The 23,160-nt window shown below is 43.2% G+C and overlaps 1 protein-coding gene across 4 annotated transcripts in view; it reads right to left on the bottom strand.

The window, feature by feature from the left end:
* Positions 1 to 23,160, bottom strand: part of WWOX (WW domain containing oxidoreductase) — a 713,985-nt gene that overhangs the window by 511,774 nt on the left and 179,051 nt on the right. For all 4 annotated transcript variants that reach the window (XM_044434017.1, XM_044434018.1, XM_044434021.1 and 1 more), the window contains exons 6-7: positions 21,116 to 21,204; positions 7,831 to 8,016 (exon numbers count right to left, since the gene is read on the bottom strand). In XM_044434017.1, coding sequence (XP_044289952.1) covers positions 7,831 to 8,016; positions 21,116 to 21,204 — 275 coding nt within the window. The remainder of the gene's footprint in view (positions 1 to 7,830; positions 8,017 to 21,115; positions 21,205 to 23,160) is intronic.

The raw sequence follows: 23,160 nt of genomic DNA, 5'->3' as shown, positions 1-23,160 counted from the left end.
TTTTTAGTATGCTGTCTAGATTTGCCATAGCTTTCCTCCCCAGGAGCAAGCGTCCTTTAATTTCTTGGCTGCAGTCCCTGTCTGTGGTGATCTTGGAGCCCAGGAAAATAACATCTGTCACTACCTCCATTTCTTCCCCATCTATCTGCCAGGAAGTGAGAGGACCGGATGCCATGATCTTAGTTTTCTTAATGTTGAGTTTCAAGCCATCTTTTGCTTTCTCCTCTTTTACCTGCATCAGGAGGCTCTTTAGTTCCTCTTCACTTTCTGCAATTAGAGTGGTATCATCTGCATATCTGAGGTTGATATTTCTCCCAGCAATCTTAATTCCAACTGGTGATTCATCTAGCCCTGCCTTTCTCATGATGTGCTCTGCATATAAGTTAAGTAGGCAGGGCGACAGTATACAGTCTTGCCGAACTCCTTTCTCAGTTTTGAACCAATCAGTGGTTCCGTGTCCTGTTCTCACTGTTGCTTCTTGACCCATATATAGGTTTCTCAAGAGACAAATAAGATGGTCTGGTACTCCCATCTCTTTAAGAACTTGCCACAATTTGTTGTGATCCACACAATCAAAGGCTTTAGCATAGTCAATGAAGCAGATGTTTTTCTGGAACTCCCTAGCTTTCTCCATGATCCAGCATATGTTGGCAATGTGATCTCTAGTTCCTCTCCCTCTTCGAAATCCTGCCTGTACTTCTGGTAGTTCTCGGTCCACATACTGCTGGAGCCTAGCTTGTAGGATTTTGAGCATAACTCTACTAGCATGTGAAATGAGTGCAATGGTGCGTTAGTTTGAACATTCTTTGGCATTGCCCTTCTTTGGGATCGGAATTTAAACTGACCTTTTCTGTCGGGATCCGGCTCGACAATCGGTGCAAGAGAGTTCAGAGAAAGAAATAAGACACTGCAGACAAAGAATAAGTTTTAAAGCATGCTTGGTTGGTTGTTTGAGAGAACAAAGAAGATCTTCGCAGAAAATTCTACTGCGTCAACACAAGCAGCCCTTTTTATTATTTCACAGATTGATACATTTATACTTGCGTAATCCAATAGCCATCGAGTAAAGCAGTGAACACCCTAGTTGATTGTGCGCAAGCGCAGGATTCACAAAGGCTTATTGATTGCTTATGCGCAGGCGCGGGTAACAGGAAGCGTACTTATTGCTATATATGGTCACAAGCCTTATATGGTTACACAGGTGAAGTACAATGCTATTAGCTGAGTAAGTTGCAATACTATTGGCTGGTAAATTACAATACTATTGGCTGAGCGTAGCGTGCCTAGCTACAGCATGAATGCTGCGAGGCAGGGATGAATTCCCACATTTTTCCAATCCTGTGGCCACTGTTTTCCAAATTTGCTGGCATATTGAGTGTAGCACTTTTACTGCATCGTCTTTTAGGATTTTGAATAGCTCAGCTGGAATACTGTCGCCTCCACTAGCTTTGTTGTTGCTCAGACGTCCTAAGGCCCATTTGACTTCACATTCCAGGATGTCTGGCTCAAGGTCAGTGACCACCCCATCATGGTTATCATGGATGTTAAGCTCTTTCTTGTATAGTTCTTCTGTGTAATCTTGCCACCTCTTCTTAATCTCTTCAGCCTCTGTTAGGTCCCTGCCATTTTGGTCCTTTATCATGCCCATCTTTGCATGAAATGTTCTCTTCATATCTCCAATTTTCTTGAAGAGATCTCTGGCCCTCCCTATTCTTTTGTTTTCTTCTATTTCTTTGCACTGTTCATTTAAGAAGGAATTCTTATCTCTTCTAGCTATTCTCTGGAATTCTGCATTCAATTGGGTGTATCTTTCTCTTTCTCCCTTGCCTTTCGCTTCCCTTCTTTCCTCAGCTATTTGTAAAGCTTCCTCAGACAGCCATTTTGCTTTCTTGCATTTCTTTTTCTTTGGGATGGTTTTAGTTGCTACCTCTTGTACAATGTTGCGAACCTCCGTTCATAGTTCTTCAGGCACTCTGTCTATCAGATCTAATTCCTTAAATTTATTTGTCACCTCTACTGTATATTCATCAGGGATATGATTTAGGTCATACCTGAGTGGCTTAGTGCTTTTCCCTACTTTCTTCAATGTAAGCCTAAATTTTGCAACAAGAAGCTCAAGAGCTGAGCCACAGTCAGCTCCTGGTCTAGTTTTTACTGACTGTATAGAGCTTCTCCATCTTTGGCTGCAGAGCACATAGTCAATCTGATTTCTGTGTTGACCATCTGGTGATGTCCATGTGTAGAGACCTCTCTTGGGTTGTTGGAAAAGAGTGTTGGCTATGACCAGCATGTTCTCTTGACAAAATTCTACCAGCCTTTGCCCTGCTTCATTTTGTACTCCAAGGCCAAACTTGCCTGTTATTCCGGTTATCTTTTGGCTTCCTACTTTAGCATTCCAATCCCCCATGATGATAAGGACATCATTTTTTGGAGTTAATTCTAGAAGGTGTTGTAGGCCTTCATAGAACCGGTCAACTTCAGCCTCTTCAGCACCAGTGGTTGGGGCATAGACTTGGACTATTGTGATGTTGAATGGTTTTCCTTGGATTCGAACTGAGATCATTCTGTCTTTTGGAGATTGTATCCCAGTACTACTTTTCCTACTCTTTTATTGACTATGAAGGCTACTCCATTTCTTCTGAGGGATTCTTGCCCGCAGTAGTATACCTGATGGTCTTCTGAATTAAATTCATCCATTCCTGTCCATTTTAGTTCACTGATTCCTAAGATTTCGATGTTCAGTCTTGTCATCTCTTGTTTGACCACATCCAGCTTGCCTTGATTCATGGATCTCACATTCCAGGTTCCTATGGAGTATAGATATTTGCAGCATCGGACTCTCCTTTCACCACCAGATACATCTGCAACTAAGTGTCCTTTTGGCTTTGACCCAGTCGCTTCATTCTTTCTGGCGCTACTAGTACTAGCCCTCCACTCTTCCCCAGTGGCGCATTGGACACCTTCTGACCTGAGGGGCTCATCTTCCGGCGTCATATCTTTTTGCCTTTTGGTAACGTCCATGGGGTTTTCATGGCAAAGATACTGGAGTGGGTTGTCATTTCCTTCTCCAGTGGATCACGTTTTGTCAGAGCTCTCTGCTATGACCTGTCCATCTTGGGTGCCCCTGCATGGCAGAGCTCATAGCTTCATTGAGCTACGCAAGCCCCTTTGCCACAACAAGGCAGTGATCCATGAAGGAAAAGGCCTGAATACAGATGGCCATATAAACATGGGACACATGTTGGAAGCAGAGCAAGTAGCTGAAATGAATCAAAATGATCCAACAGGGTGTGGGGGGGAAGAAATAAGATTTGCTACAGAACAGACTTCCCCAACCTGGTGTTCTGCTAGCATCCCTGGTCATTGGCCATACTGGCTAGGGCTGAAGCTGAACTCCAAAGCATTTTGGCTGCCAGAAATGCTTTCTCCCCCTGCCCCATGCCATGTGAGGAGGATCCGATGTAGACATACCTACTTGCTGGTAAAGAATGGACTCCATGAAGGCGAAGTACTGAGCAGTTTGCAGAGAAAGGGGCTTCCCTTGCCATTCTTGATGTGTAGCATAAGGATGGCAACTCTTAACTTCCTGAGTTTAGAATTAAGCATCTACATGTCACAAGGCATCTTAAAAGTCCTGACAAAGAGTGTTTGCAAGGTTCTGGACAGAAGATGTTCCTGCCTGCCCCCCCCCCCCTCCGGTGATATACCTTATTTTCTCTGTTTAACAGCAGCTGGAACCATCTGCCTCCACCATAAATTCACAATCTCTGAAATTGTTTTCAATGGGTCTGCTAGTAGTTACTTACTTTTTAATGTTACCTGCTGTGCCAGTAAAGCCAACTCAATCTGCACTGTGTGTTGTGCCCATACATGGTACAGGGATTGGGAGAATAGTGCTACGTAACAAGTTAGGTAGATAACTTGTTGGCGTGATTCATCTGAGCTGGCAAAACCCAGAGCAGGAATGGCCACAATGGCCATGTGAGTTGGACCATCACTGCCGACTAACTACAGTCTGGAGAATTCTGGAGCCTAAAAGCAAGATGGCTTTAAACCTTTCTTTTCAATGCTGTGCTACCACCATAGGAGCTGCCGTTTCCTATACTATCTGAAACAACTGTTTTCAGTATAATTAATTTTTAAAACAGCCAATAATTGCATTAAGAAGAAATTCTACATAATTTCAGATCAAAGATTTCAGCTTCTGAAGCTAAGCAGAAGTATAGCCTCTACCATTTATCTTCTCTCAGTTATTGCTTTCTAGTGCACATGGTATCGCATACTCTGGAGTTTAAGTGCCCAAGTAACTACAGATGAGACTTGCTGCTTCTTAGAATCTTTTTAGATTAAAAATTGATGGTCAGAAAGGGGCTGTAACATTGGTAATATGCCATCGATATCCTTAAAGGTATAAAAGATAAATGTGAACAAAGCCAAAATGATCTCTGGCGCAGTCTAATGTTTTTAAGTATACCCATGGCATGACTGAGCACAAATCAAAGTAACTAGTTGATGTTTTTTAATTGGGTCTGACAGAATCATTAAACACCAGCTGTTTCTTTCTTTTTAAAAAAAACAACAAGGTAGCAAACAACTGAAGACTTCTACGTCAGGTGAAGGGTTTTTTTTTAAAGACAGCCATCTGCCTGCCCTTCCATTAAACACAGTAGTAATAGAAAATAAATTGCAAAATTGTTTGATGGAAGAAAAGATGCACTAAAAACAAACAACAAATTCACTGATGACTGTTCCCTAGAACGGTTTCCCGTAGATGGTTAACACAAAGCACAAAATGCTGTGTTATGGGGTCTTCTTCCTTCCGTTATAGACAGCCAGGATTTGGAGAACACAAGAAAGGGGTGCAGCAGGGGCCTTTATGAGATCATGATGCAGCACACTAAATCTGCACGGCACCAGCCCAGGGACAGCTTCCCCTAGGAGCAGTGGCAGGTTGTCATCCTCTGAGGCAGAGGGACAGCACAAAATACTTGCAGTGAGAAGAGGCACTGGCTAACAAGCTCACTCTGCTCATTTCTTACAGTCCAGTATTGTAAAACTAGCAGCCATTTTCAATGACTATTTTATATGTTTAAATATGATTTAATGGATGACAACCCCCCTAGAAATGGAAAAGTAATTAGTTGCGAGGTCTGGACACACACCATTTACTTTTGGGGGAATTAGTTTCCATACCCTTTGGCTGATCTTGCCTGACTAAGCAATGAATGCTCCATTTTTTGCTGTATTTTTTCAACCTTTTTTCCCAACCAAGCTTTAAAGATTTGCAAAGACATGAAGTTGAGCTTTGTATGACATGAATGAAGTGGGCGGAGATGAAACCCCTGAAAAGCAAAGATGCGATTTGAAAAACCATTGGAGATCAGTGTTACAGAGAGAAACAAGCAGCTGACAATTCAACATAATCTCCCATTAAATAACAGCTCATTTATACATATCCCATTGTGCCCTTCACATCTGGCAAGTGATTGGAGTTGGCAGATTTATTTCAAGTGCTAAACTCACCTGCCCTGCTGTAGCTTCCCTCTGCTATGATGGGAATCTACTACTTTGCTTTCATAAACCTGGTGCGCTTTGCAAAGATAAGGCCATCCAAGATTATTATTTTTGGTGGTTACTACCTAATTATTAGATGTTTCTTGTCTTAACAATTGGGAAGTTTATCACAGGCATTTTGTATCGCCTCCTTTCATTTCTACCACCATAAATTTAAAATGGTTAAAGTAAATCTATCTGCAGAGTGTCATTGAGACCATAAGTCCTTTGTTGGGGAGTGATAAAATTGGTCAGCCCGGTCTGATTCTGCCAGGTCTCAAGAGCTACCTATTAGGCAAACACAGTGCTTTTTTTGTAAGAAAAAAGGTGCCGGAACTCATGAAATTATTTATCTTTCGCATGTAGTCAATCACTGTACACACACCCACACACATCAGTTGTGTAATGAAACATAATGGTCGCTGCCTGCAGTAAGCACTCAGCGCGCGACCACACGTCCAATCACAAGCCAAGCAGCGCCATCGCAACCAGTGCGGACAAAGCACGCATGCATCGGACTCGACACACAAGCAGCCCGCATGCACCGTTTTAATGATTTTGCCACCGACCTGCTACGCTCGACAGGGAGATTCAAATCCACATGGACCAAACATCAAATTTTCAAAAGTTACTTTTAAAACTTCGAAAATCCGTTGAAAAAAGATGCCAGAACTCCGTTCCGGTGCGTTCTATGACAAAAAAGCACTGGGCAAATATGATTTTAAAAAGCAAGCTTAGGCCTCTGACACATTGGTGGGTGGTGATGGGGTGCAGAAACAGTTCACTCCCCAGACCCCTACACTGCTTAGCCTTTCCACAACAGAAGAGAGCTTTGTGGAGTCTGCTAGGTTTTCTTTCAGCTGGCAGAGGGAGGGGCATGGAATAAGCTGGGATCGCTGAAGGACAGCGGTCGCCACTTTGCTGCAGCTACACCTTTTCAACCAGCAGCTCTGATTTGGGCATGGGGAGGCTATAGTTGTATCTTACTGCTGCTTTATATTAAATATTCTACTATTGTATTAAGTATTTCTGTTTTGATTGCAGCATAATTTTTGTAATTAGTATTGTGTTATTTCTGCTATGGGCTTTGGGGCAGCATATAAAAGTTGCAATAATAATAATATCAATATGCACTTGAACAGCAAAAGCACTGAAGTTCTTGTGCTAGTTTCAATTCATTCAGTCCTGTTTTCCTACAAATATGGCTGAAGGTCCTCTTTTTTCAAATGCACTCCACTAGCAACTAAAAAGAAATGCTGGATGATATTAATTGACAGTATTACCAAAGAGGCTAGCTTTCCAATGTAAATTCATCAGGTACACCACTTCACTTCTCAAAACAATACCACTAATGTTTGCATTCAATTTCTTAATTTCTCATTAAAACAACACAAAAACAAAATCGGATTTAATCTAAAAGTCTTTAACTACATTGTTTCTCCAGTTAGAATAGCTGTCTTGGAATGGCATTGAAGTTGTTGAATGACAAATCAATAAAGGTCATGCCATTCCAATTTAATCAATTATTATTCCATCTCCTGGCAAATGTAATGGCACAAACCACAATAAAAACCTGCCTCCATACTCAGATTGACCCAAAAGGTGGGCTTTACAGTATTATAAGAGATGTATGTCTATGTGGCATCAATTCTTAATGTTGTATAATTCATTAATTTAGCATTCACTTACATATCCTATTCTTTCACCAAGGGGCTCAAGCTGGTGGACATGGGCCAGGATTCAAACAGCCTGAGACCAAGCAGAAAGGATTCCTTCCCATGCTGTACCACAGGCTGCTTTTTAACTCCAGTGCACATACAAAACGTGTCACAGGATATTATGGAGACCAGCTTGGTTCTTCTAGGATGCCTTTGATCTGAACAGCTGTTTGAGAGACACCCAGATCTGAAAATCAATGGCTGGACCAAGGCTACCGAGTGTACTTTATGGCTTAGTAGGGACTTGCCCTGAGATCTCCAGGGATCACATTAAGCACGCTATCTTCCCATCTATTGATTTAAATTTCAAGAATACCCTCCCTTCTTCCTTACTGTCACAAATTCATCCTCATCCTCCTGTGAAAAGACCACTTCAACTCTAGTGGTTGCTTTGCATTTCTCTTCCAGAGCTTTAGAAAAGAAGAATTAAACACTAAAACTGAAAATGCTTCGGATGTTCTAGCATGGATACCTGTGGATGGATGCAGCTTCCCTGAAATCACTGAAAAAATGCTTAAGAACTTTAAAAATAGTTCACCCATTCTGAATCCAAACTAACCTGTGTGATTCAGAAGAAACCATCACGATTCTTGCAGGCGCTGAGCGACGAAGAACACCTTCGAGGAGTTTAATGAGATAGAAGTGCCCCAGATGGTTCACTTGAAAGGTGGACTCCAGACCATCCTCAGTCAGTTGCCAAGGAGCACCCAAAATAGCAGCATTGCAGATCAGCACATGGAGAGACCTTTAAAAAAAAAGTAATCCTCAACACTGAGCTACAAGCAGTGTGAACATGATATAATTATGTAGAGTCCTGACCAGGTAGTTGAGTGGAAGGCATGTGTTGTGAAACGCATCTGGTGGCTTGCTAGAAACCACTCCTACAGCAGTTCTGTCACAACACACGCTTTCAGATGGCCCACACTTTCATTCCCAGGATGTATTTAATTTATTTTAACGATGCTCAGTGTGGAATAATTAATTTATCTTATTTAATTGACATTCTGCAATAATGTCGTAAGCCGTCCAGAGACGACAGTAATGGATGGCATACAATTTTTTTAAATAAATAAAATAAAATACATGAAGAGGCCAAGATACATAAAATGACAACAGCTAAAGCAAGGGTGTAGAACCTAAGACATGAGGTGCAAACGGCCTTCCCTTGGTCTCCAGAAGGTCACCCTGCTTTGCCCTGGCCTCGCTCCCTTTCCTCTCGCCACCATTCAGTGGGCGCAGACTCTCGCCATTCTCACCCACAACAGACGCATGCGTGCGAAGGCACTTCCGTTCATACTGGCAAAGTAGCAGCAATGCAGCATTTCCACCTTCTGCGCCACAGCTTTGCCCTTCAGAAGACATAAGTCCGTTTACATTATTTCTCAGTTAGTGTTCTCGTCTGCTCATCACGATCCATCACTTGTTCCGTGGATTTACAGCTTTGTCTTTGGTCTTTTTACAAAATAAAACTCCTTCCATTAGGAAGAATCTTAAACTGTAGGTAGTATTAGTTTTAAAGGTATTGCATTTTTAAAAACCCATGTGTTCTATGCTCATTTCAAAATGTAAAATTATAAAGATTTATGATTAGCCTAAAAAGGCTCCTTAGATCGGGCTCACGGCCTTTCCTCTAAGGAGGTGAGGAGGATGGTGAACAGAATTGCGACCCACCTGTGGAACGGCCTCCCAAGAGTGGTTTGCCTGGTGTCTTCCTTACCATCTTTTTGGCACCAGGGGAAAGCAGTTTTATTCTCCAGACAATTGTATTGTTTGCGGTTTGAAAAAGTCTGTTTTCACATTTCATTGTTTTTAATTAATACTCTCAGCTGTTACATATCATTGTTACTTTCTAATATTGGTATAGGCACATTGCTTTAACTGTTTTATTGTTTAGTATTGTTGTGATGTGAACTGCTTAGAGCAGGAGTCCTCGAACTTTTTCAACGGGGGCCAGCTGAAAGGTGCCGGGGCTGGGCGTGGGTGGGGGCAGGGCGGGGTGGGGCGGGGCCCGTGTGCAGGCTGAGGGGAGGGCGGGGCACGTGGCAGTGGCCATGGCGAGGGGAGGGGAGGGTGGGGCGGGTGGGCGGGGCAAGGGGGGACGAGGCAAGGGGGGGGGGTGCAGGTGGGAGGGGCAAGGGGAGGGGAGGGGAGGGAGGGGCATGCAGGTGGGCGGGGCAAGGGGAGCGGAGGCGGGGTGCATGGGCAGGCGGGGTAAGGCAATGCGAGGGGAGGTGAGGGACGGGCACACGGGTGGGAGGGGCAAGGGGAGGGGAGGGGAGGGTGAGGCGCACGGCTGCGCGTGGCGAGGGGAAGGGGGCATGCGGGGCAGTGGCGCACTTGCTTGAGGACCATTTTTTCCAAGCAAGTCCAGAACAAGCTCTGCGCGAGCTCGGGGCGAGGCCGGGGGCGGGTGTGGGCACAGCCGCGCAGGAGTCCAAACCCTGGCATGGTGGACCCATGGGCCGTAGTTTGAGGACCCACGGCTTAGAGCATCTGGTAGGACTGTTACAGTGGTCTATATCCCAAGCAAGCAAGCAAGCAAACGAAGGCACAATGGATATATCCTTGCTCTAAAAATGCTACTTTACTACAGGAATGGGCAGCCTTCAGACTTGCAGAATATACCCGCCTGCACTAGTTTAGCAACTTTCTTAAGAAATGTTAGGGACGCTCTTTGAGTTGCAGCCATAGCACAAAGGGACTTCTAGTTGCAGGTGGGCGAAATGATGAGAGAAACATTCGAAACTACTTCCAAACCCAAAATTCGCTGAAGAACAAAGCAAAGTCTCAAGTCTGCATGTCAAAATGGTGTTGCCGGCTAATTTTCAGTTAAGTGTTCACATGCTGGGAAAAACTTGGGCAGGAAATCATCCAGGTGAAGGCATTTGTGTGGCTGTAGTCCCAAGGCAAGGGAAAGCACTTGAGTCGAATTTACTCTACAGTAAACAGTACAGAACTTGCTATTGAGCAAGTATGTATAAGATGCAGAGGAACAAACCACTCGTGGCCACCAATCAAAATTGTGTCTTGAACAACCATCATATGTTTTAGAATGGCGGAGCTTGTTTCCACCAGGCAGTGCTGCATAATGCTAATTATCTCACTGTGCAGTAACAGTATTCTTAAAATGCACAACCATCCACACTGCCCATATAACACCAAGACTGTACTTTATAGCTGGAGGGGTGTGTGTGGATACGGAGCATTTCATGACCTAGATTTCATCAGGTTATTAAAACCTAAAGCTATGTCATACCCCTGGGTTATGACCCTTAGAAAAATATCCTGTATCCTATAAAAGCAGCCAGCAAAGATAACATCATGAAAGGCCCAAAGGTAAATAGAAATATTAATGTGACTTTCAAAATCTGCTTGAAAGCGGGCTCCCTTCATGTTTACTTCTCCTACTGACATTGAGAAACAGTTCTTTTTTCAACCACATGCCTCCCACATTTGTCTTTTCCAATGTAGTTGTGAACAGTGTGATTAAAAACAGACCATGTGCACCCTCCTTTGTTCATGACACAATCTAGCTAATGCTGAGCACTTTTAAACCTCACTGAATTTGATTGGGGAATTAAGCATGTGCTTAAAACAATTTTAATTTAAATAAATGGTTTTAATAGTGCTCAAAATTGACTGGATCATGCTAGTTCTTATTTATTAAATTTATAGATCACTGGTCAATCACAACAGCAAATATTTCCAAGGGACTTAATTAGTGCAAGATTATTTTTAATTATGTTTTTAATTAGAAAAATAAGATTTTCCATTCCACAACTAGCTAGAAAATAGCCATAAATCTGTTTGCAGTAAATTTAGATGGATTTACTTTCATGTAGTCTTCCATTGCACATACTTATTTCCCTAGATTATACAACAGAGCCTTTTTCCTCCTTGCTAAATTAAATCTAGGAGAGAAATTTTATAGTATTCTGGTGTTCCAGTTCTCTTAAACATTTTAATCTGATATCAGTTATACCATTTTGGTAAAACCATAACAGCTATACGAACAAATCTGTTGACATGAAAAAAGTCTAAGAAAATAATGTCAGCCCCATATGACCTCCAAGATCAATAAAGAAAACCTCCATGCACATTATCTCGATCAAACTGGTCAGTCCTAGAGGAGATCAACTCTGGCTGCTCTTTAGAAGGCCAGATCCTGAAGATGAAACTCAAATACTTTGGCCACCTAATGAGAAGGAAGGACTCCCTGGGGAAGAGCCTAATGCTCGGAACAATAAATGGCAAGAGAAGAAGGGGACTGCAGAGGATGAGGTGGCTGGATGGAGTCACTGAAGCAGTTGGTGCGAGCTTGAGTGGACTCTGGGGGATGGTGGGGGACAGGAAGGCCTGGAGGAATGTTGTCCATGGAGTCACAATGGGTCTGACACAACTTTGTGACTAGCAACATCTGTATCATCTGGATTCAAGGGCGGCTGTTGAATTACGAAGTTACATATTACTGGAAACTGAACAAAGGATTTCTAGAATCGTGACCTAATTCTTAGCATCACCATAAATAATACAACCCATGTCATATAAGAATTACCATTCTCCTGCAGTCCCATTCACAATGCACCTTTGTGTCCAAGCCTCTGCACCCCACAGTTTCCCAGTGTCATTTGAGCCATTACGAAAATTTTCCGGAGTAGCCACAGAAGTGAAAGTTGCAGGAAACAGAGGTCCTCCCAGCAAATGATGGACACCATTCCCCTCCCCACCCACTCACCCAGAATTTCCACAGAAATCTCTGAGATGTCATGTCATTGTGCTGGGTTTACTGGAGAAAAGGGATTTATCTCCCAAGTAACAGTACCTCCGTGAAAGAGACAGTTATATGAAAGAAGAAAGAGAAGATGGAGAGATGTTGAAGAACTTTACCCAACCAACTCGCCCATGTTCAACATAATCTAGGCATTCTCAAAGAAGTTTTTATATCAGTCTTGGTTCCAATTAGAACTATAAAGAGACTCAAAGAATTCCCAGGTTTGCATGTTCAAAGGGAGACCAGCCATTGTTTTTTTTTTCCCAATATACTTGGCGCAACCCAAGGTCTTCCCGCTTCTGTGTATTATTCCATTTTAGGACTATCACAGCCTGCTGTCTTCATGTTTTAAATCATGCCCTGTAACGTTTGACTCTTCACCTGAATACAACATCACCTGCATGCTGACTCTACCATGTTTTGGATTTTATGCTTCAGTCCAGCCTGATTAAGAATGTTGATGAGCTTGAAAGGTTGCTCACTTCTTTGAGACTTCTCTTTTTCATTTCTTTTCTGCTGTAGTATTATCTTTTTTATATTTTTCTTTCCCAGTGGAGCAAGACAAATCCTTGTTTTCCACGTCCCATGATTTTGGTGGAAGGATGGCAAGGTTTTTTGAGAATGGGGTAAGATGTTACCTAGTTCTTGCTGTTTATTAATTTCCTTTTCCTGAAATAAAAAGCAGTTTTAGTTTTCAACATATTTTGGGGATCTGTCTTATCCTTTTGGGACCTGCCCACACTGCACAAAATAAATCCAGTTGGAGTGTGTGTGTGTTTGTGTGTGTGTAGTTTATGGATTCCAGCAAAGGGAGAGCATGACTTAATGTATGCATCTAATAAAAAGTTCACTATTAAAGCTGCGGGAAGCTGCCTAAGGGATAATACTTTTAAGAACATATGAAGAGCCCTGCTGGATGAGACCAACCGTCCACCTAGTTAAGCATTCTTTCCCACAGTGGTGAGCCAGATGTTTCCAGACACCCAGCAGCAGGACATGATTGAAGACAACATAAGCCCAGCAATGGGTGTTGAGTAGCATCCTGGAAAATTCATTTAGCTCTAATGGCAAATAGCCTTTCATAGTCCTATCCCATGGTTTAAATGCCAGTCTATAAAATGCCAGTCATGTTTCCTAAAGGGAAATTCCCTCTGTACACTCCTGATGGGGTTAAAACATCTTTGCATTTTCAGTGCCGAAACCCTGCGATTGAGTTCTAGAGCACTGCTCCCCAGGCCTCTTGAGCACACACACACCTGTGCCAGTGCCAGCTCCAGGTTTTTCAGGGTCCTTGAGCAAAGCGGTCTCAAGGCGCCCCCAACCTGAGCGAGTCCAACTCCCTCTTTCTCATCACTGCTGCCATTTGCTTGCTTGAGGAAAAGCAAGCGTCCGATGCCGCCCACTGTTTTTCCATACTAGCACCACTGTCTGGGCCACAGTGAGCAGCAGCTGACGAGGCGAGTCGCTGGGCTGGTGAGAGAGAACTTCAGGAATCTCCTGTCAGCTGGCGCCTGCTGGGGTGCTGGATTTCAGCCGGCACCCGACCAAGCCTTCTGTTGTTACCAGGTCTGCTTTTTCTAATCACTTCTGTAAAGGGAATGGTGATTTGCATGCACTTCCTAGCTAGTTGCTCTCCAAAATCGTGGATACCACTGAAGGCAGCTAAAGACGAAACACAAGTTTACAAAGTTCAGGTTTGAGGCAAGGTTTATTTCAAGTTACATTAACAAACTGATTGTCTATATTTGCCCAAAGATTCGCATCCATTTTTAAAAATTTTTACTTTGCTATATAGTGCTTTTAATCAATATATTTTTGTTTAAAATTCCAGGCCATTATATTGATTGCTATTGCCCTTTGTAATATTCTTCATGGTTTTATTATTTTAAATTAAATTTTTAATTAAAATACTGTACATACATACCCTTTTAAAATTCTCTCATTAACCATTAACACTATAAAACTGCAAAATGCTTACAACTTTATTTGCAGCAAAAGATATTTCAACTACAGATATTAAATCATAAATATTTTACATGCGTAGCTACCCAACATGCAGTGCCTGGCCAGTTAGGCCGTGTGCGTATCCGGACAGAATCTGAATGTCTTTTTAATACAGGAACTGGCCTTTTTATTCTGTTGAGGGTTGGATTCCCTTGTTGGGCAATGTGTTGGGGATAATATGTCGGCAACTCAAGCCTACGCTGGTTAAGTTGCAGCCTTCTGTCCCCTTCCTTTGCATTCAGTCGACTTCTGAGAAGGACAAGGCATTCTTTCCAGAGGTGTGAACTAGAGAGGGCTTTTGGGATTAGCTCAAGGCCCACATGAACTTGGGCTGCAAGTTGCCCACACTTGCTTTAGAATATTACTCCTCCTTTCGTGGAAGACGGTGTCCACAGTCAGAGTGTCTTTTGCCCGCTTTGGCTGGTGGCCCAGCTACACCCCTATCTGGACAGAGATAGCCTGGTTTCTGTTTTCTATGCCCTGGTAATTTCTGGATTAGATTACTATGAAGCACTCTATGTGGGGCTGCCCTTGAAGACTATTCAGAAGCTGCAGCTTATACAAAATATGGCAACCAGAGTAAAAACTGAGACCAGAGCATCTGAACGTACAACATATTTTGGCCTGCTTGCATTTGCTGCCCACACATTCTGAGCACAGTTCAAGGCGATGGTTTTAACCTTAAAAGGCCCATACATCTTGGAACCACAACACCTGACGGCGTGCCTTTCCTCACCTCCTCCTACCCAGACCCAGTGATCTACATCTGGGCCCTTCCTCTAACTACCAACTCCAAAGGGGCCTACGAGAGGCAACAAGGAGGGGGCCTTTCAGCAGTTCCACAATGATCCCTCTACTGAGATCCGCTGGCACAAACAGATTCCAAAGCATTTAATGGCATAAGATGGATTGTGCTGTTTGTTTTAATTAGGTCTAGTTTTACTGGAATATTTAAACTACTTTACTTTTTTATATTGGAATGTTAAACTGTTTTAAATCTGAATACTGAATTTTAATCCTGTGCTTTACTGTATCGGTATTTTTTAAAAAATTATTTCTCTTTTTATTGTACTTGAGCACGTGTTCCCAGAGAGCTTCAGCTAGTCGATAGCTCATACATTAAACAACATTTTTCTAATGTGCCGTATTCCAACTGGATGTGTTGGGCAGCCTCAGACTTTCCTTTCACTTCTGTACATGTCGGTCACTAGACTTCCTGTGGGTTTCAATCGAATTGTGTTATCGGTAACAACACTATGTGTATTTTCCTTTGCTCTTTCCCAGTAGCTGGTTGAGTGCCTTCTGCCCTGGAATTCTCCTCTTCTGGCACTAATTCTTGCTCCATTTTGAAGCTTTCACCATAGGGTTTAACAAAAAAAGCCCACAAGTTGTTCATCATCACCTTCTTGGGCACGGTACCAATCCAAGTTAGCTTGAGCATCACTACCAATAGCTGCCTAAGCTTCTCTGCTGGTGCTACCCAGTAGCTGCTCTTCAGAAGCTTCTCCACCCATCACTGTCAGAGAGATGCATCTTCTCTGCGGTTATACCTTGTGACTCAGGTATGGCCATTTTGCTTGGGTGACGCTGCCAGGAGACCAGACTCTAGCCTCCTGGCAGCATTGGCCTGGGCTTTTCTAACACTTCCTAATCCCTAACTTTATACACCTGTAACATATTGTTCCATTCAGCTTAATTTTAAAATTTCATGAATGCTTATTAAAGCAGTATCTCTGAGTTGTTTCAAGAATGTTGGTCGGATGGCATAGTACAGACAAGGGGAAGCTGAGCTTTTTCACAGGTCCACAGGTTCTTTTCAAGATTTCTGTTTCCGTTGCTTAGATTTCCCAACTCAGGTATCTAATGTTTTGAACCAGTTATGCTTGGTATCTTCGCCTCCACTCACACAAAAGATGGTGCGTGTGTGACAAGAAACGTGCTTCCTCCACCTTAGGAAGCTTTGCTCATTCACCCTGCAAACTGCTTGGAGCTAAGAGGACGATGTCGTCGCGCCCTGAGGCTGGAATGCTGAAGAATCACAGAATTCTTATGGGTCATATGCAACCCTTTCTTTTATAGGTGCCGCACAATAAACGGCATCCTCCCATTCCGCTGCAATGAGTCAGGTCATCTGCAGAAGGCATCGTGGATTTTTGGAGGAAAGTCTATGGAAAGGCCAAACACGGCTGCATAAAGGCTCATGTACTGCAACCCCACCAAAACTGAAGCCAAAAGACACCATCCAGAATTAATGTGTTCTGTAATCACTACCTGTCAGTATATTTAAGAGAAATGATTGGCATTCCCCAAATATACTTTGCTGGCAATGAACAATCAGGTTGCAACAGCTGTGAATAAAGCTTTATGAGACCAAACATATTTATGCAGCAAGGAGTAAGTAACTGCTTTACAGGGCTAAAATCCATAATTAGATTTTATTTTCAGGAACTCAAGTTCCGCAATGTGTACACTATAAGGCAGGGGCCAAAACCAGCCTTCTGGGCCATGCATCTTTCCCCAGCCCCACCACCTTTTCCCACTGCTAATGATCTCCTGAGGCTTAGTTACCAGTATTTTTGGCCCTGCCCCCTGCGCTCCCCCCTCGCACACGCAGAGAGAAGTTTGGCCCCTTAAGGCCTCCTCCAGAAATGAATTTGGCCCTCAGGCTGAAACACTCAGCTCAGCTCTGAGAGAGTTAATTAATTTAAGTCTGTATACAGAACTTTATTGGAATATTTGTGTGTTTAAGATAAAATGTACAAAATCTACTGATAATTCTATATTAAACACATTAACTCCCTAGATTGTACTTTATACATCTCAAAAAGAAAAAAATAAGAATCACTGAGATGATCCTTTGTTGGCAAACAGTTTCTTATATTGTCCACTAGAGTCTATGAGCTCAGGTTTAAAAACCAGAGGATAATATCCAATATAAACACAAGCATCTTTGAAAATCTATCTGCTATTTGAGCTCTTTGCTTCAGGGAAACTGAGGGAGAGGAAACTTTTTTTTTAAAGGCCCAATTTTAACTACTGTGTATTCCCTCCCCCAACCAGAGCAGATAATTTTTGCTTGTTTTTTATACATGCTGAGGGGCATTCTCACTTGGCTGGATCCTCCTCTCTCCTCTCCTCTCCTCTCCTCTCCTCTCCTCTCCTCTCCTCTCCTCTCCTCTCCTCTCCTCAAGACGACTTCATTAAGTTCCAGTTCAGCCAAGGGAGCACTTTGTCATTCTTCAAGTTACACTATTCAAGTTCTTGTAAGTCAGCTGGTTGACTAATGAAGCATACCGAGTACTAAGGAAACCATCTGACTGAAATCATTATAACCCCTTCAAAGCAAATTCAGTCTTCACCTTTTGCAACTGACTGGAATCCAGCCCCCCCCCCCCCATTTCACCCAGCTACAGATCCAAACCAGCAGGCAATAGCCTCATTTATTTCAGGTAAGCATTTCCAAAGCCACCCAGTCTACCAAACATGCAAGCCCCTGTGGGTGGCTTGGGGGCAGAAAGGGCTCCTCAGATGCTCAGAGCTTGCCTTGTCTCTGCTCCCACCTGATTCATCCTGTACTTCCGCTCTGTCAATTCTTGACTTCTTCCTGGTCTATCCTGATGGCAGTGTAAGTCTTCTGGAGAGGGACTGCACTATTTCCAGTTTATGTACATAAATAGCAAAATTTACCAATGATGCTTTGACCAGTCTGATTTCACAGTCTGTCATAAGCACACTATAAAAGTATCTTCAGTTTCATATCAATTTAATTTTCATGGCTTCTCCCAAAGAATACTGGATTTTTGTTTGCTGATGTGCTGAATACTAGAGACATTAAAAAGAAACTGGACAGCCCTCTGAGTGGGATGCTGTAAACTGGTGTCCTGCAACAGCAGGGGGTTGGATCTGATGGCCTTCTTGGCCCTTTCCAACTCTACTATTCTATGATCCTATGAAAATTTCCTATTTCTACCACAATTATCCAGAATACAAGCTTGGGGAATCCCAGGTCCACAAGGAAGGCCCATGTCTCTGGAGGTCTCCAGTTGCCCATGTCCCTTTTTCTTGGCCATCCCTTTTCCCTGACCACCAATCATGTGGTGATTTTTCAGCTTTTATACAAGTCCCCCATTCTAAAAGCCCAAAGAAAGAGGAAGAAGGAGGAAGTTACACTGATATTCCATCTGTTTCCCCTCCAAGGAACCCAAAGCAAATCACACGATCCCTTGCCTCTCCATTTTATTCTCATAAAAATCATGTGAAGTCAGGCTGAGCAACTGGCTTTAAGTTACCCAGGAAGCGTAATAGCCCAGTGACCACAAGAATCTGGGACGCCCACGGCCCACTCCAAGACACCGCCCTGGCTCTCAGGGCCTCTGCCAAATCATTGTTACTGGCAGTAGGAGCTTTAAGCTGAACTAGGATGGTGTTGTGGGGCGGGGATGTAACCCACAAGACCTTCTGCAAAATTGAACCTTTCTCTCAGATAAAAAGAGGTTTTCCATTCCCCATTCCCAGGAAGAAGGAATTATAATCAAGCAAGTTCAATGGAGATACGACTTGCAGAAACCAGCGTGGAGGCGTAGGTGGATTGAATTGCTAACAGAATCTGTTAAATCATTGCAGGCAATCATTCACACAGTGCTCTGGCGCATCACTATGTCCTATCAATAATAATAATAATAATAATAATAATAATAATAATAATAATAATAATATCTGTTGCTGTTGTTGTTGTTGTTGTTGTTGTAATAATAATCACTTTCCACATTGGACTACTCTAGATTTGGTTGAAACCTACAGGAAGTTCCTATTACCTACCATGCATTGGTTTATTTTCTACGTTGTACAAGGGCAACAGTGTTTGTCAGGGTCAAGAGGAATCAAGAGATGTCAACAGCATCCTTGAGATCACCACCCACGCTGAAGTCCGCTCGCTGGAAAAATATCAAGATGCCCTGATCCAGAACCACCAGAATCACCTCCAGGGCTTTAGTAGGAAAGGCAGCCATGTGTCCAGGCAGAATCAGATTACCCTGCCTACCTGGCAGTATGCCGAATATCCCTGCACCCGGTTCATGCAAGCCCTCTCAGGTGTGATAGCCCGTGTGGCAGAGTGGGGAAGAGCACGGGACTGGGACTCGGACGACCTGGGCTCCAGTCCCCACTCCGCCATGGAGCCCACTGGGTGCCTTTGGGTCAGCCACAGACACACCGCTCTCAGGGTGCGGGTGGATAATATCAGAAGGCTTTTGGTCATCATCTGGCCCACCAGTTTGGTCTGACGAGTGTGGGGTAAAATGGTCTCTGGACCAAAAGTGAGTCTCTCCTCTGGCATAGACAATACCAGGTTGGATAAATCAAATCAATGGTCTGGTGTGGTATAAGGCAGTGTCTTCTTTTCCTATGAAACAATTTTGGCCAATCACCAGTAGACTTAGGAACACCATAAAATAGTTGTTTTCTATACGAAACACATAAAAATATTAGCACAGGAGAGATATAAAACCAGACAGCTTATCTGTAAACACTGACCACTAACATGGAACTGCTCAAAAGTAGCCCTAAGAGAAAAACATGATACAGTCCGTTTGACTTAAATGGCACAACTGTTAAGTGGCATGGGAAATGCAGCCCAGCGGTTTATTCACGGCCAGGCAAGGTAATCAACATGGAGGCCACCAGTGTTCAGCTGAAGCAGGAAAGTACCTAGGGCCTAGTTGCTCAAATGAGCACATGCAGCTGCAATTTAAAACAGTTTGCACAGAACAAGCGATTGATCAATAGCGTTTAATATGCTATTTTCTCACATATGTAATTTGGCAAAGTGAATCAAAAACTTTAATGTCACCCTTTTCGAGAATGCGGGGGCTTTAAATTTATATTTAATGACAGTTTCTACAATTCTCCACGTGACAAAAATGTGAAAATTCCATGAGTCAGGCTGGAATACAGTAAGACGCTTGGAATGCACAGGTCCTACCAGCTGAATTCAATTTGAAAAGTTTAGTGATGGTTTGGCCCTATACGGGTTCTGCCCCTTTTAAAGGATCCAGAATGTTTGGCCTCAATTTATTTATTATATTTATATCCCACCCACCTTTTTTCTTACACAGAACTCAAGGTGGCTTACATAATTATCCTCCTACTCCTCTCAATCTTATCTCCGCAACAACCCTGTGAGGTAGGCTGGGCTGAGAGTCTGTGACTGACCCAAAGGCACCCAGCTGGCTCCATGGCTGAGTGGGGACTAGAACCCAGATTGTCTGAGCCCCAGTCCTGCACTCTTAACCAATACAACACACTGGAGCATTGAGATATGTGAGAAAGCTGCCCATTCAGAAATTGGGCTCTGGGCACTTTTGCATTTCTGATCAGGACTAGAAGATTGCCTGGTCCAAAGGGGGAAACCCCCTCCCACTCCTTCCTGCTAATTACAGCCAGCGTGCTGTAACAGCTAGAATGCTAAATGGGAACTGGGTTCAAGTCCCACTCAGCCATGAAGCTCACTGAGAAACTTGGAGTCAATCGCTGCCAGCCTAACCTGGCTCACTGGATTGTTGGGAGGATACAATGGAGCAGAAGAGGATTGTGTGCACTACTTGGGCTGAAATGCACCAGATAAATAAATACAGGTAAATATCACTTGCCACTGGTGAGGAGGAGGAGGGAGAACCCTGCATCCTGGCTGGGAAAGCTTGCGACTTCAGTGCTGTGAAACATTCTGCATCCAGCCGTCATGCATAACTCTCTCGTGCCCACCAGTTTTCCATGTCAACCTGTCACATTCCCAATGGCTTTTCCCATTTGCAAGGTCCAAGATACATGATTAGTCATGCGGCATGGACAAAATACAGAATAAAAAACAGTGTCCTATTTTCACTGAAAATTATCTATCCCTGAGCTGCTTCTCTTTTGAAATACTGACCTTACTGACCTTTAAGTGATGCTGAAAGCATCGCCTTTATGCAGTTGTGTCTTGTAGAGCTGTATATTACTGTTTCCATCCAGCTAAGAATAACAGAAGCAACAACAATAAATTTGCTATTATTGAATGCCTGCCCTTACTTACAGATTTGTGGACTTGAATGCTGCAGTAAACTCCCGGATACTCTGAAGAGATTCAAGGTCTAAGGTCATTGCTTCTACCTTGGCTTTGTGCTAAAATAATAGAAAATGGAGGCAGGGAGTTAAACAAGAGCAACAAGTTCAATTCAGAATATTATATTACACCAAACAAGTTTAAATTTCCTATTTTAATAAAGAGGAGCGCAGAATACAGTATTTATTCACTGAGTGCTGAATAAATAAAACTGAGTTGTTTTAGCCATGTTTCATATTCCCTTGTATTTCCATGAACACTCAATTGCACAGATGAATTAAGTCCCAAATATAACATCAAAACAATTACATATATTAGAAAAGGCCTAACTGAATTTATTTATTTATGAATTTGCAATATTCAGTGTAAGATGATGCACATGCAACATGTGAGCAAGCTTGATAAATGCATGAGGCAAGACCATTGCTGCTCTCCGCCACATTCCCCTGACCTGGAGGCCGTGATGGCTGGGAGCGACGGGGCCGCGATTCGCCGCATGCAGCACACACCATGTGAGGACTGTGCTACGCGGCTGTGCTCAGGGATGCATGAAAAAAGGCCCCTGCAGAAGTGGCCCTGCACACATGCAGCTAGGCATAGCTAAGAAGGCACCAGGCACAATCGCAAGCCCTGGTGAATCTCTAAATACACGTACACGGACCTGATTAGCATCCCCAGGCAGAAGCTGCACTCAGCCAAACCGAAAATGCAGAACTAAAAGCACCGACCACTAATGGGCCTTCTTCTCTGCCATCTTTCCCCTGTAACAGAGATTATTTTTGCCCACCGCCACCTCTCCCCCTCCCCCTCCCTTTTAAGTTATAATGTTCCGTTTCCTTCTCCAAGGGGAGAATAAAGAGAGTGTTACAAACACAAGGACAATGAGGGGTCAAAAAACATCAAGTAGTTCAACAGACTAAGCCACAAGCTGTCAGTTACTGTGCTCTTGGGAACAGTGATTCAAGCCCACACACTATTGCTCGGGTAACGCCTGTGCTCTTGGTCTCAGGCTGCAGGTTTCTGCTGCTACTGGTTCCAAGAATGAAGGAGAAGCACTGGCACGGTCACAAATGCGAAGGGGCAGCAGTGGGAGCAGTACCTCCCCAACGCCTTCACAAGGAGAAATCCATTGGAATAAGGACGCCAAGTGGTAGAATAAAGGTCTTTAAAAATGGCAAGGGGCATTGTGATATATAAATGACAACTTCAATCTATGAACATGGGTTTCTGTTCAGTCAGTGAACTCAGATCCTCTTTCAAAAAAAGCGCCTTCCCGACTGCCAGAATAACCGACATGTTTTTATTTCCATTGTGTTCACTGTCCTTCTGCGCCCTGTTTGATTTGACAGACCAAAGGTTATTGAGAACCACAAGATGCACTTCTGGAGAGACTCAAGTAGGGACCTTTACAAGGTCACAAGAGGTGATGATGATGATGATGATGATGATGATGATGATGACGACGACGACGACGGCAGTTTTTGGATACTAGACAAATTATGCCACAAAACATGAGCCCCGAGCATATGTAAACTCTGCAGACAGGCACCTGTACAATTACAGCTGTTCTACAAACCTTTAACATATCATTAAATTTTCATAAACCTGGCTTTTTACCTTGAACCATTGTTGATGTGTTTATATTTACAAGCTTCTCCATATGTATGAGTATTAGGAAATTTTCTATCTTTTTGGAAAACAAATTTTAGATCAACATTATGTTTGGATGATGCCACAGGCATTTGCCAGTGAGTACCAAATGTAGCTGAAATTTCCCATTTCAAGCTGAACTTCTCCAAAAAGCTGCAGAACCAGTACTTCCAAGGTTTCACCTTATAAGGCAGAGCCACCGAATGGTTTTTGTGACTCCTAGTTCACTGCAACTGTTCCCAACCTCACTTTCCCCAATATTGATTGGCCTTTCACATGGTCATTCCTGGGAGATCAAGTAATCCTGACAGTAGAAGACGTTAAAGTGTGTGTGTAGTAACAGCAGCAACTTGCTGTTTTTTTCA

Source organism: Varanus komodoensis, unplaced genomic scaffold (genome assembly GCF_004798865.1).
Source record: "Varanus komodoensis strain SLA01 unplaced genomic scaffold, ASM479886v1 scaffold27, whole genome shotgun sequence".
Lineage (NCBI taxonomy): Eukaryota > Metazoa > Chordata > Lepidosauria > Squamata > Varanidae > Varanus > Varanus komodoensis.
The sequence above is the reverse complement of the archived record's forward strand: the minus strand, read 5'-3'. Positions and strand labels throughout refer to the sequence as shown.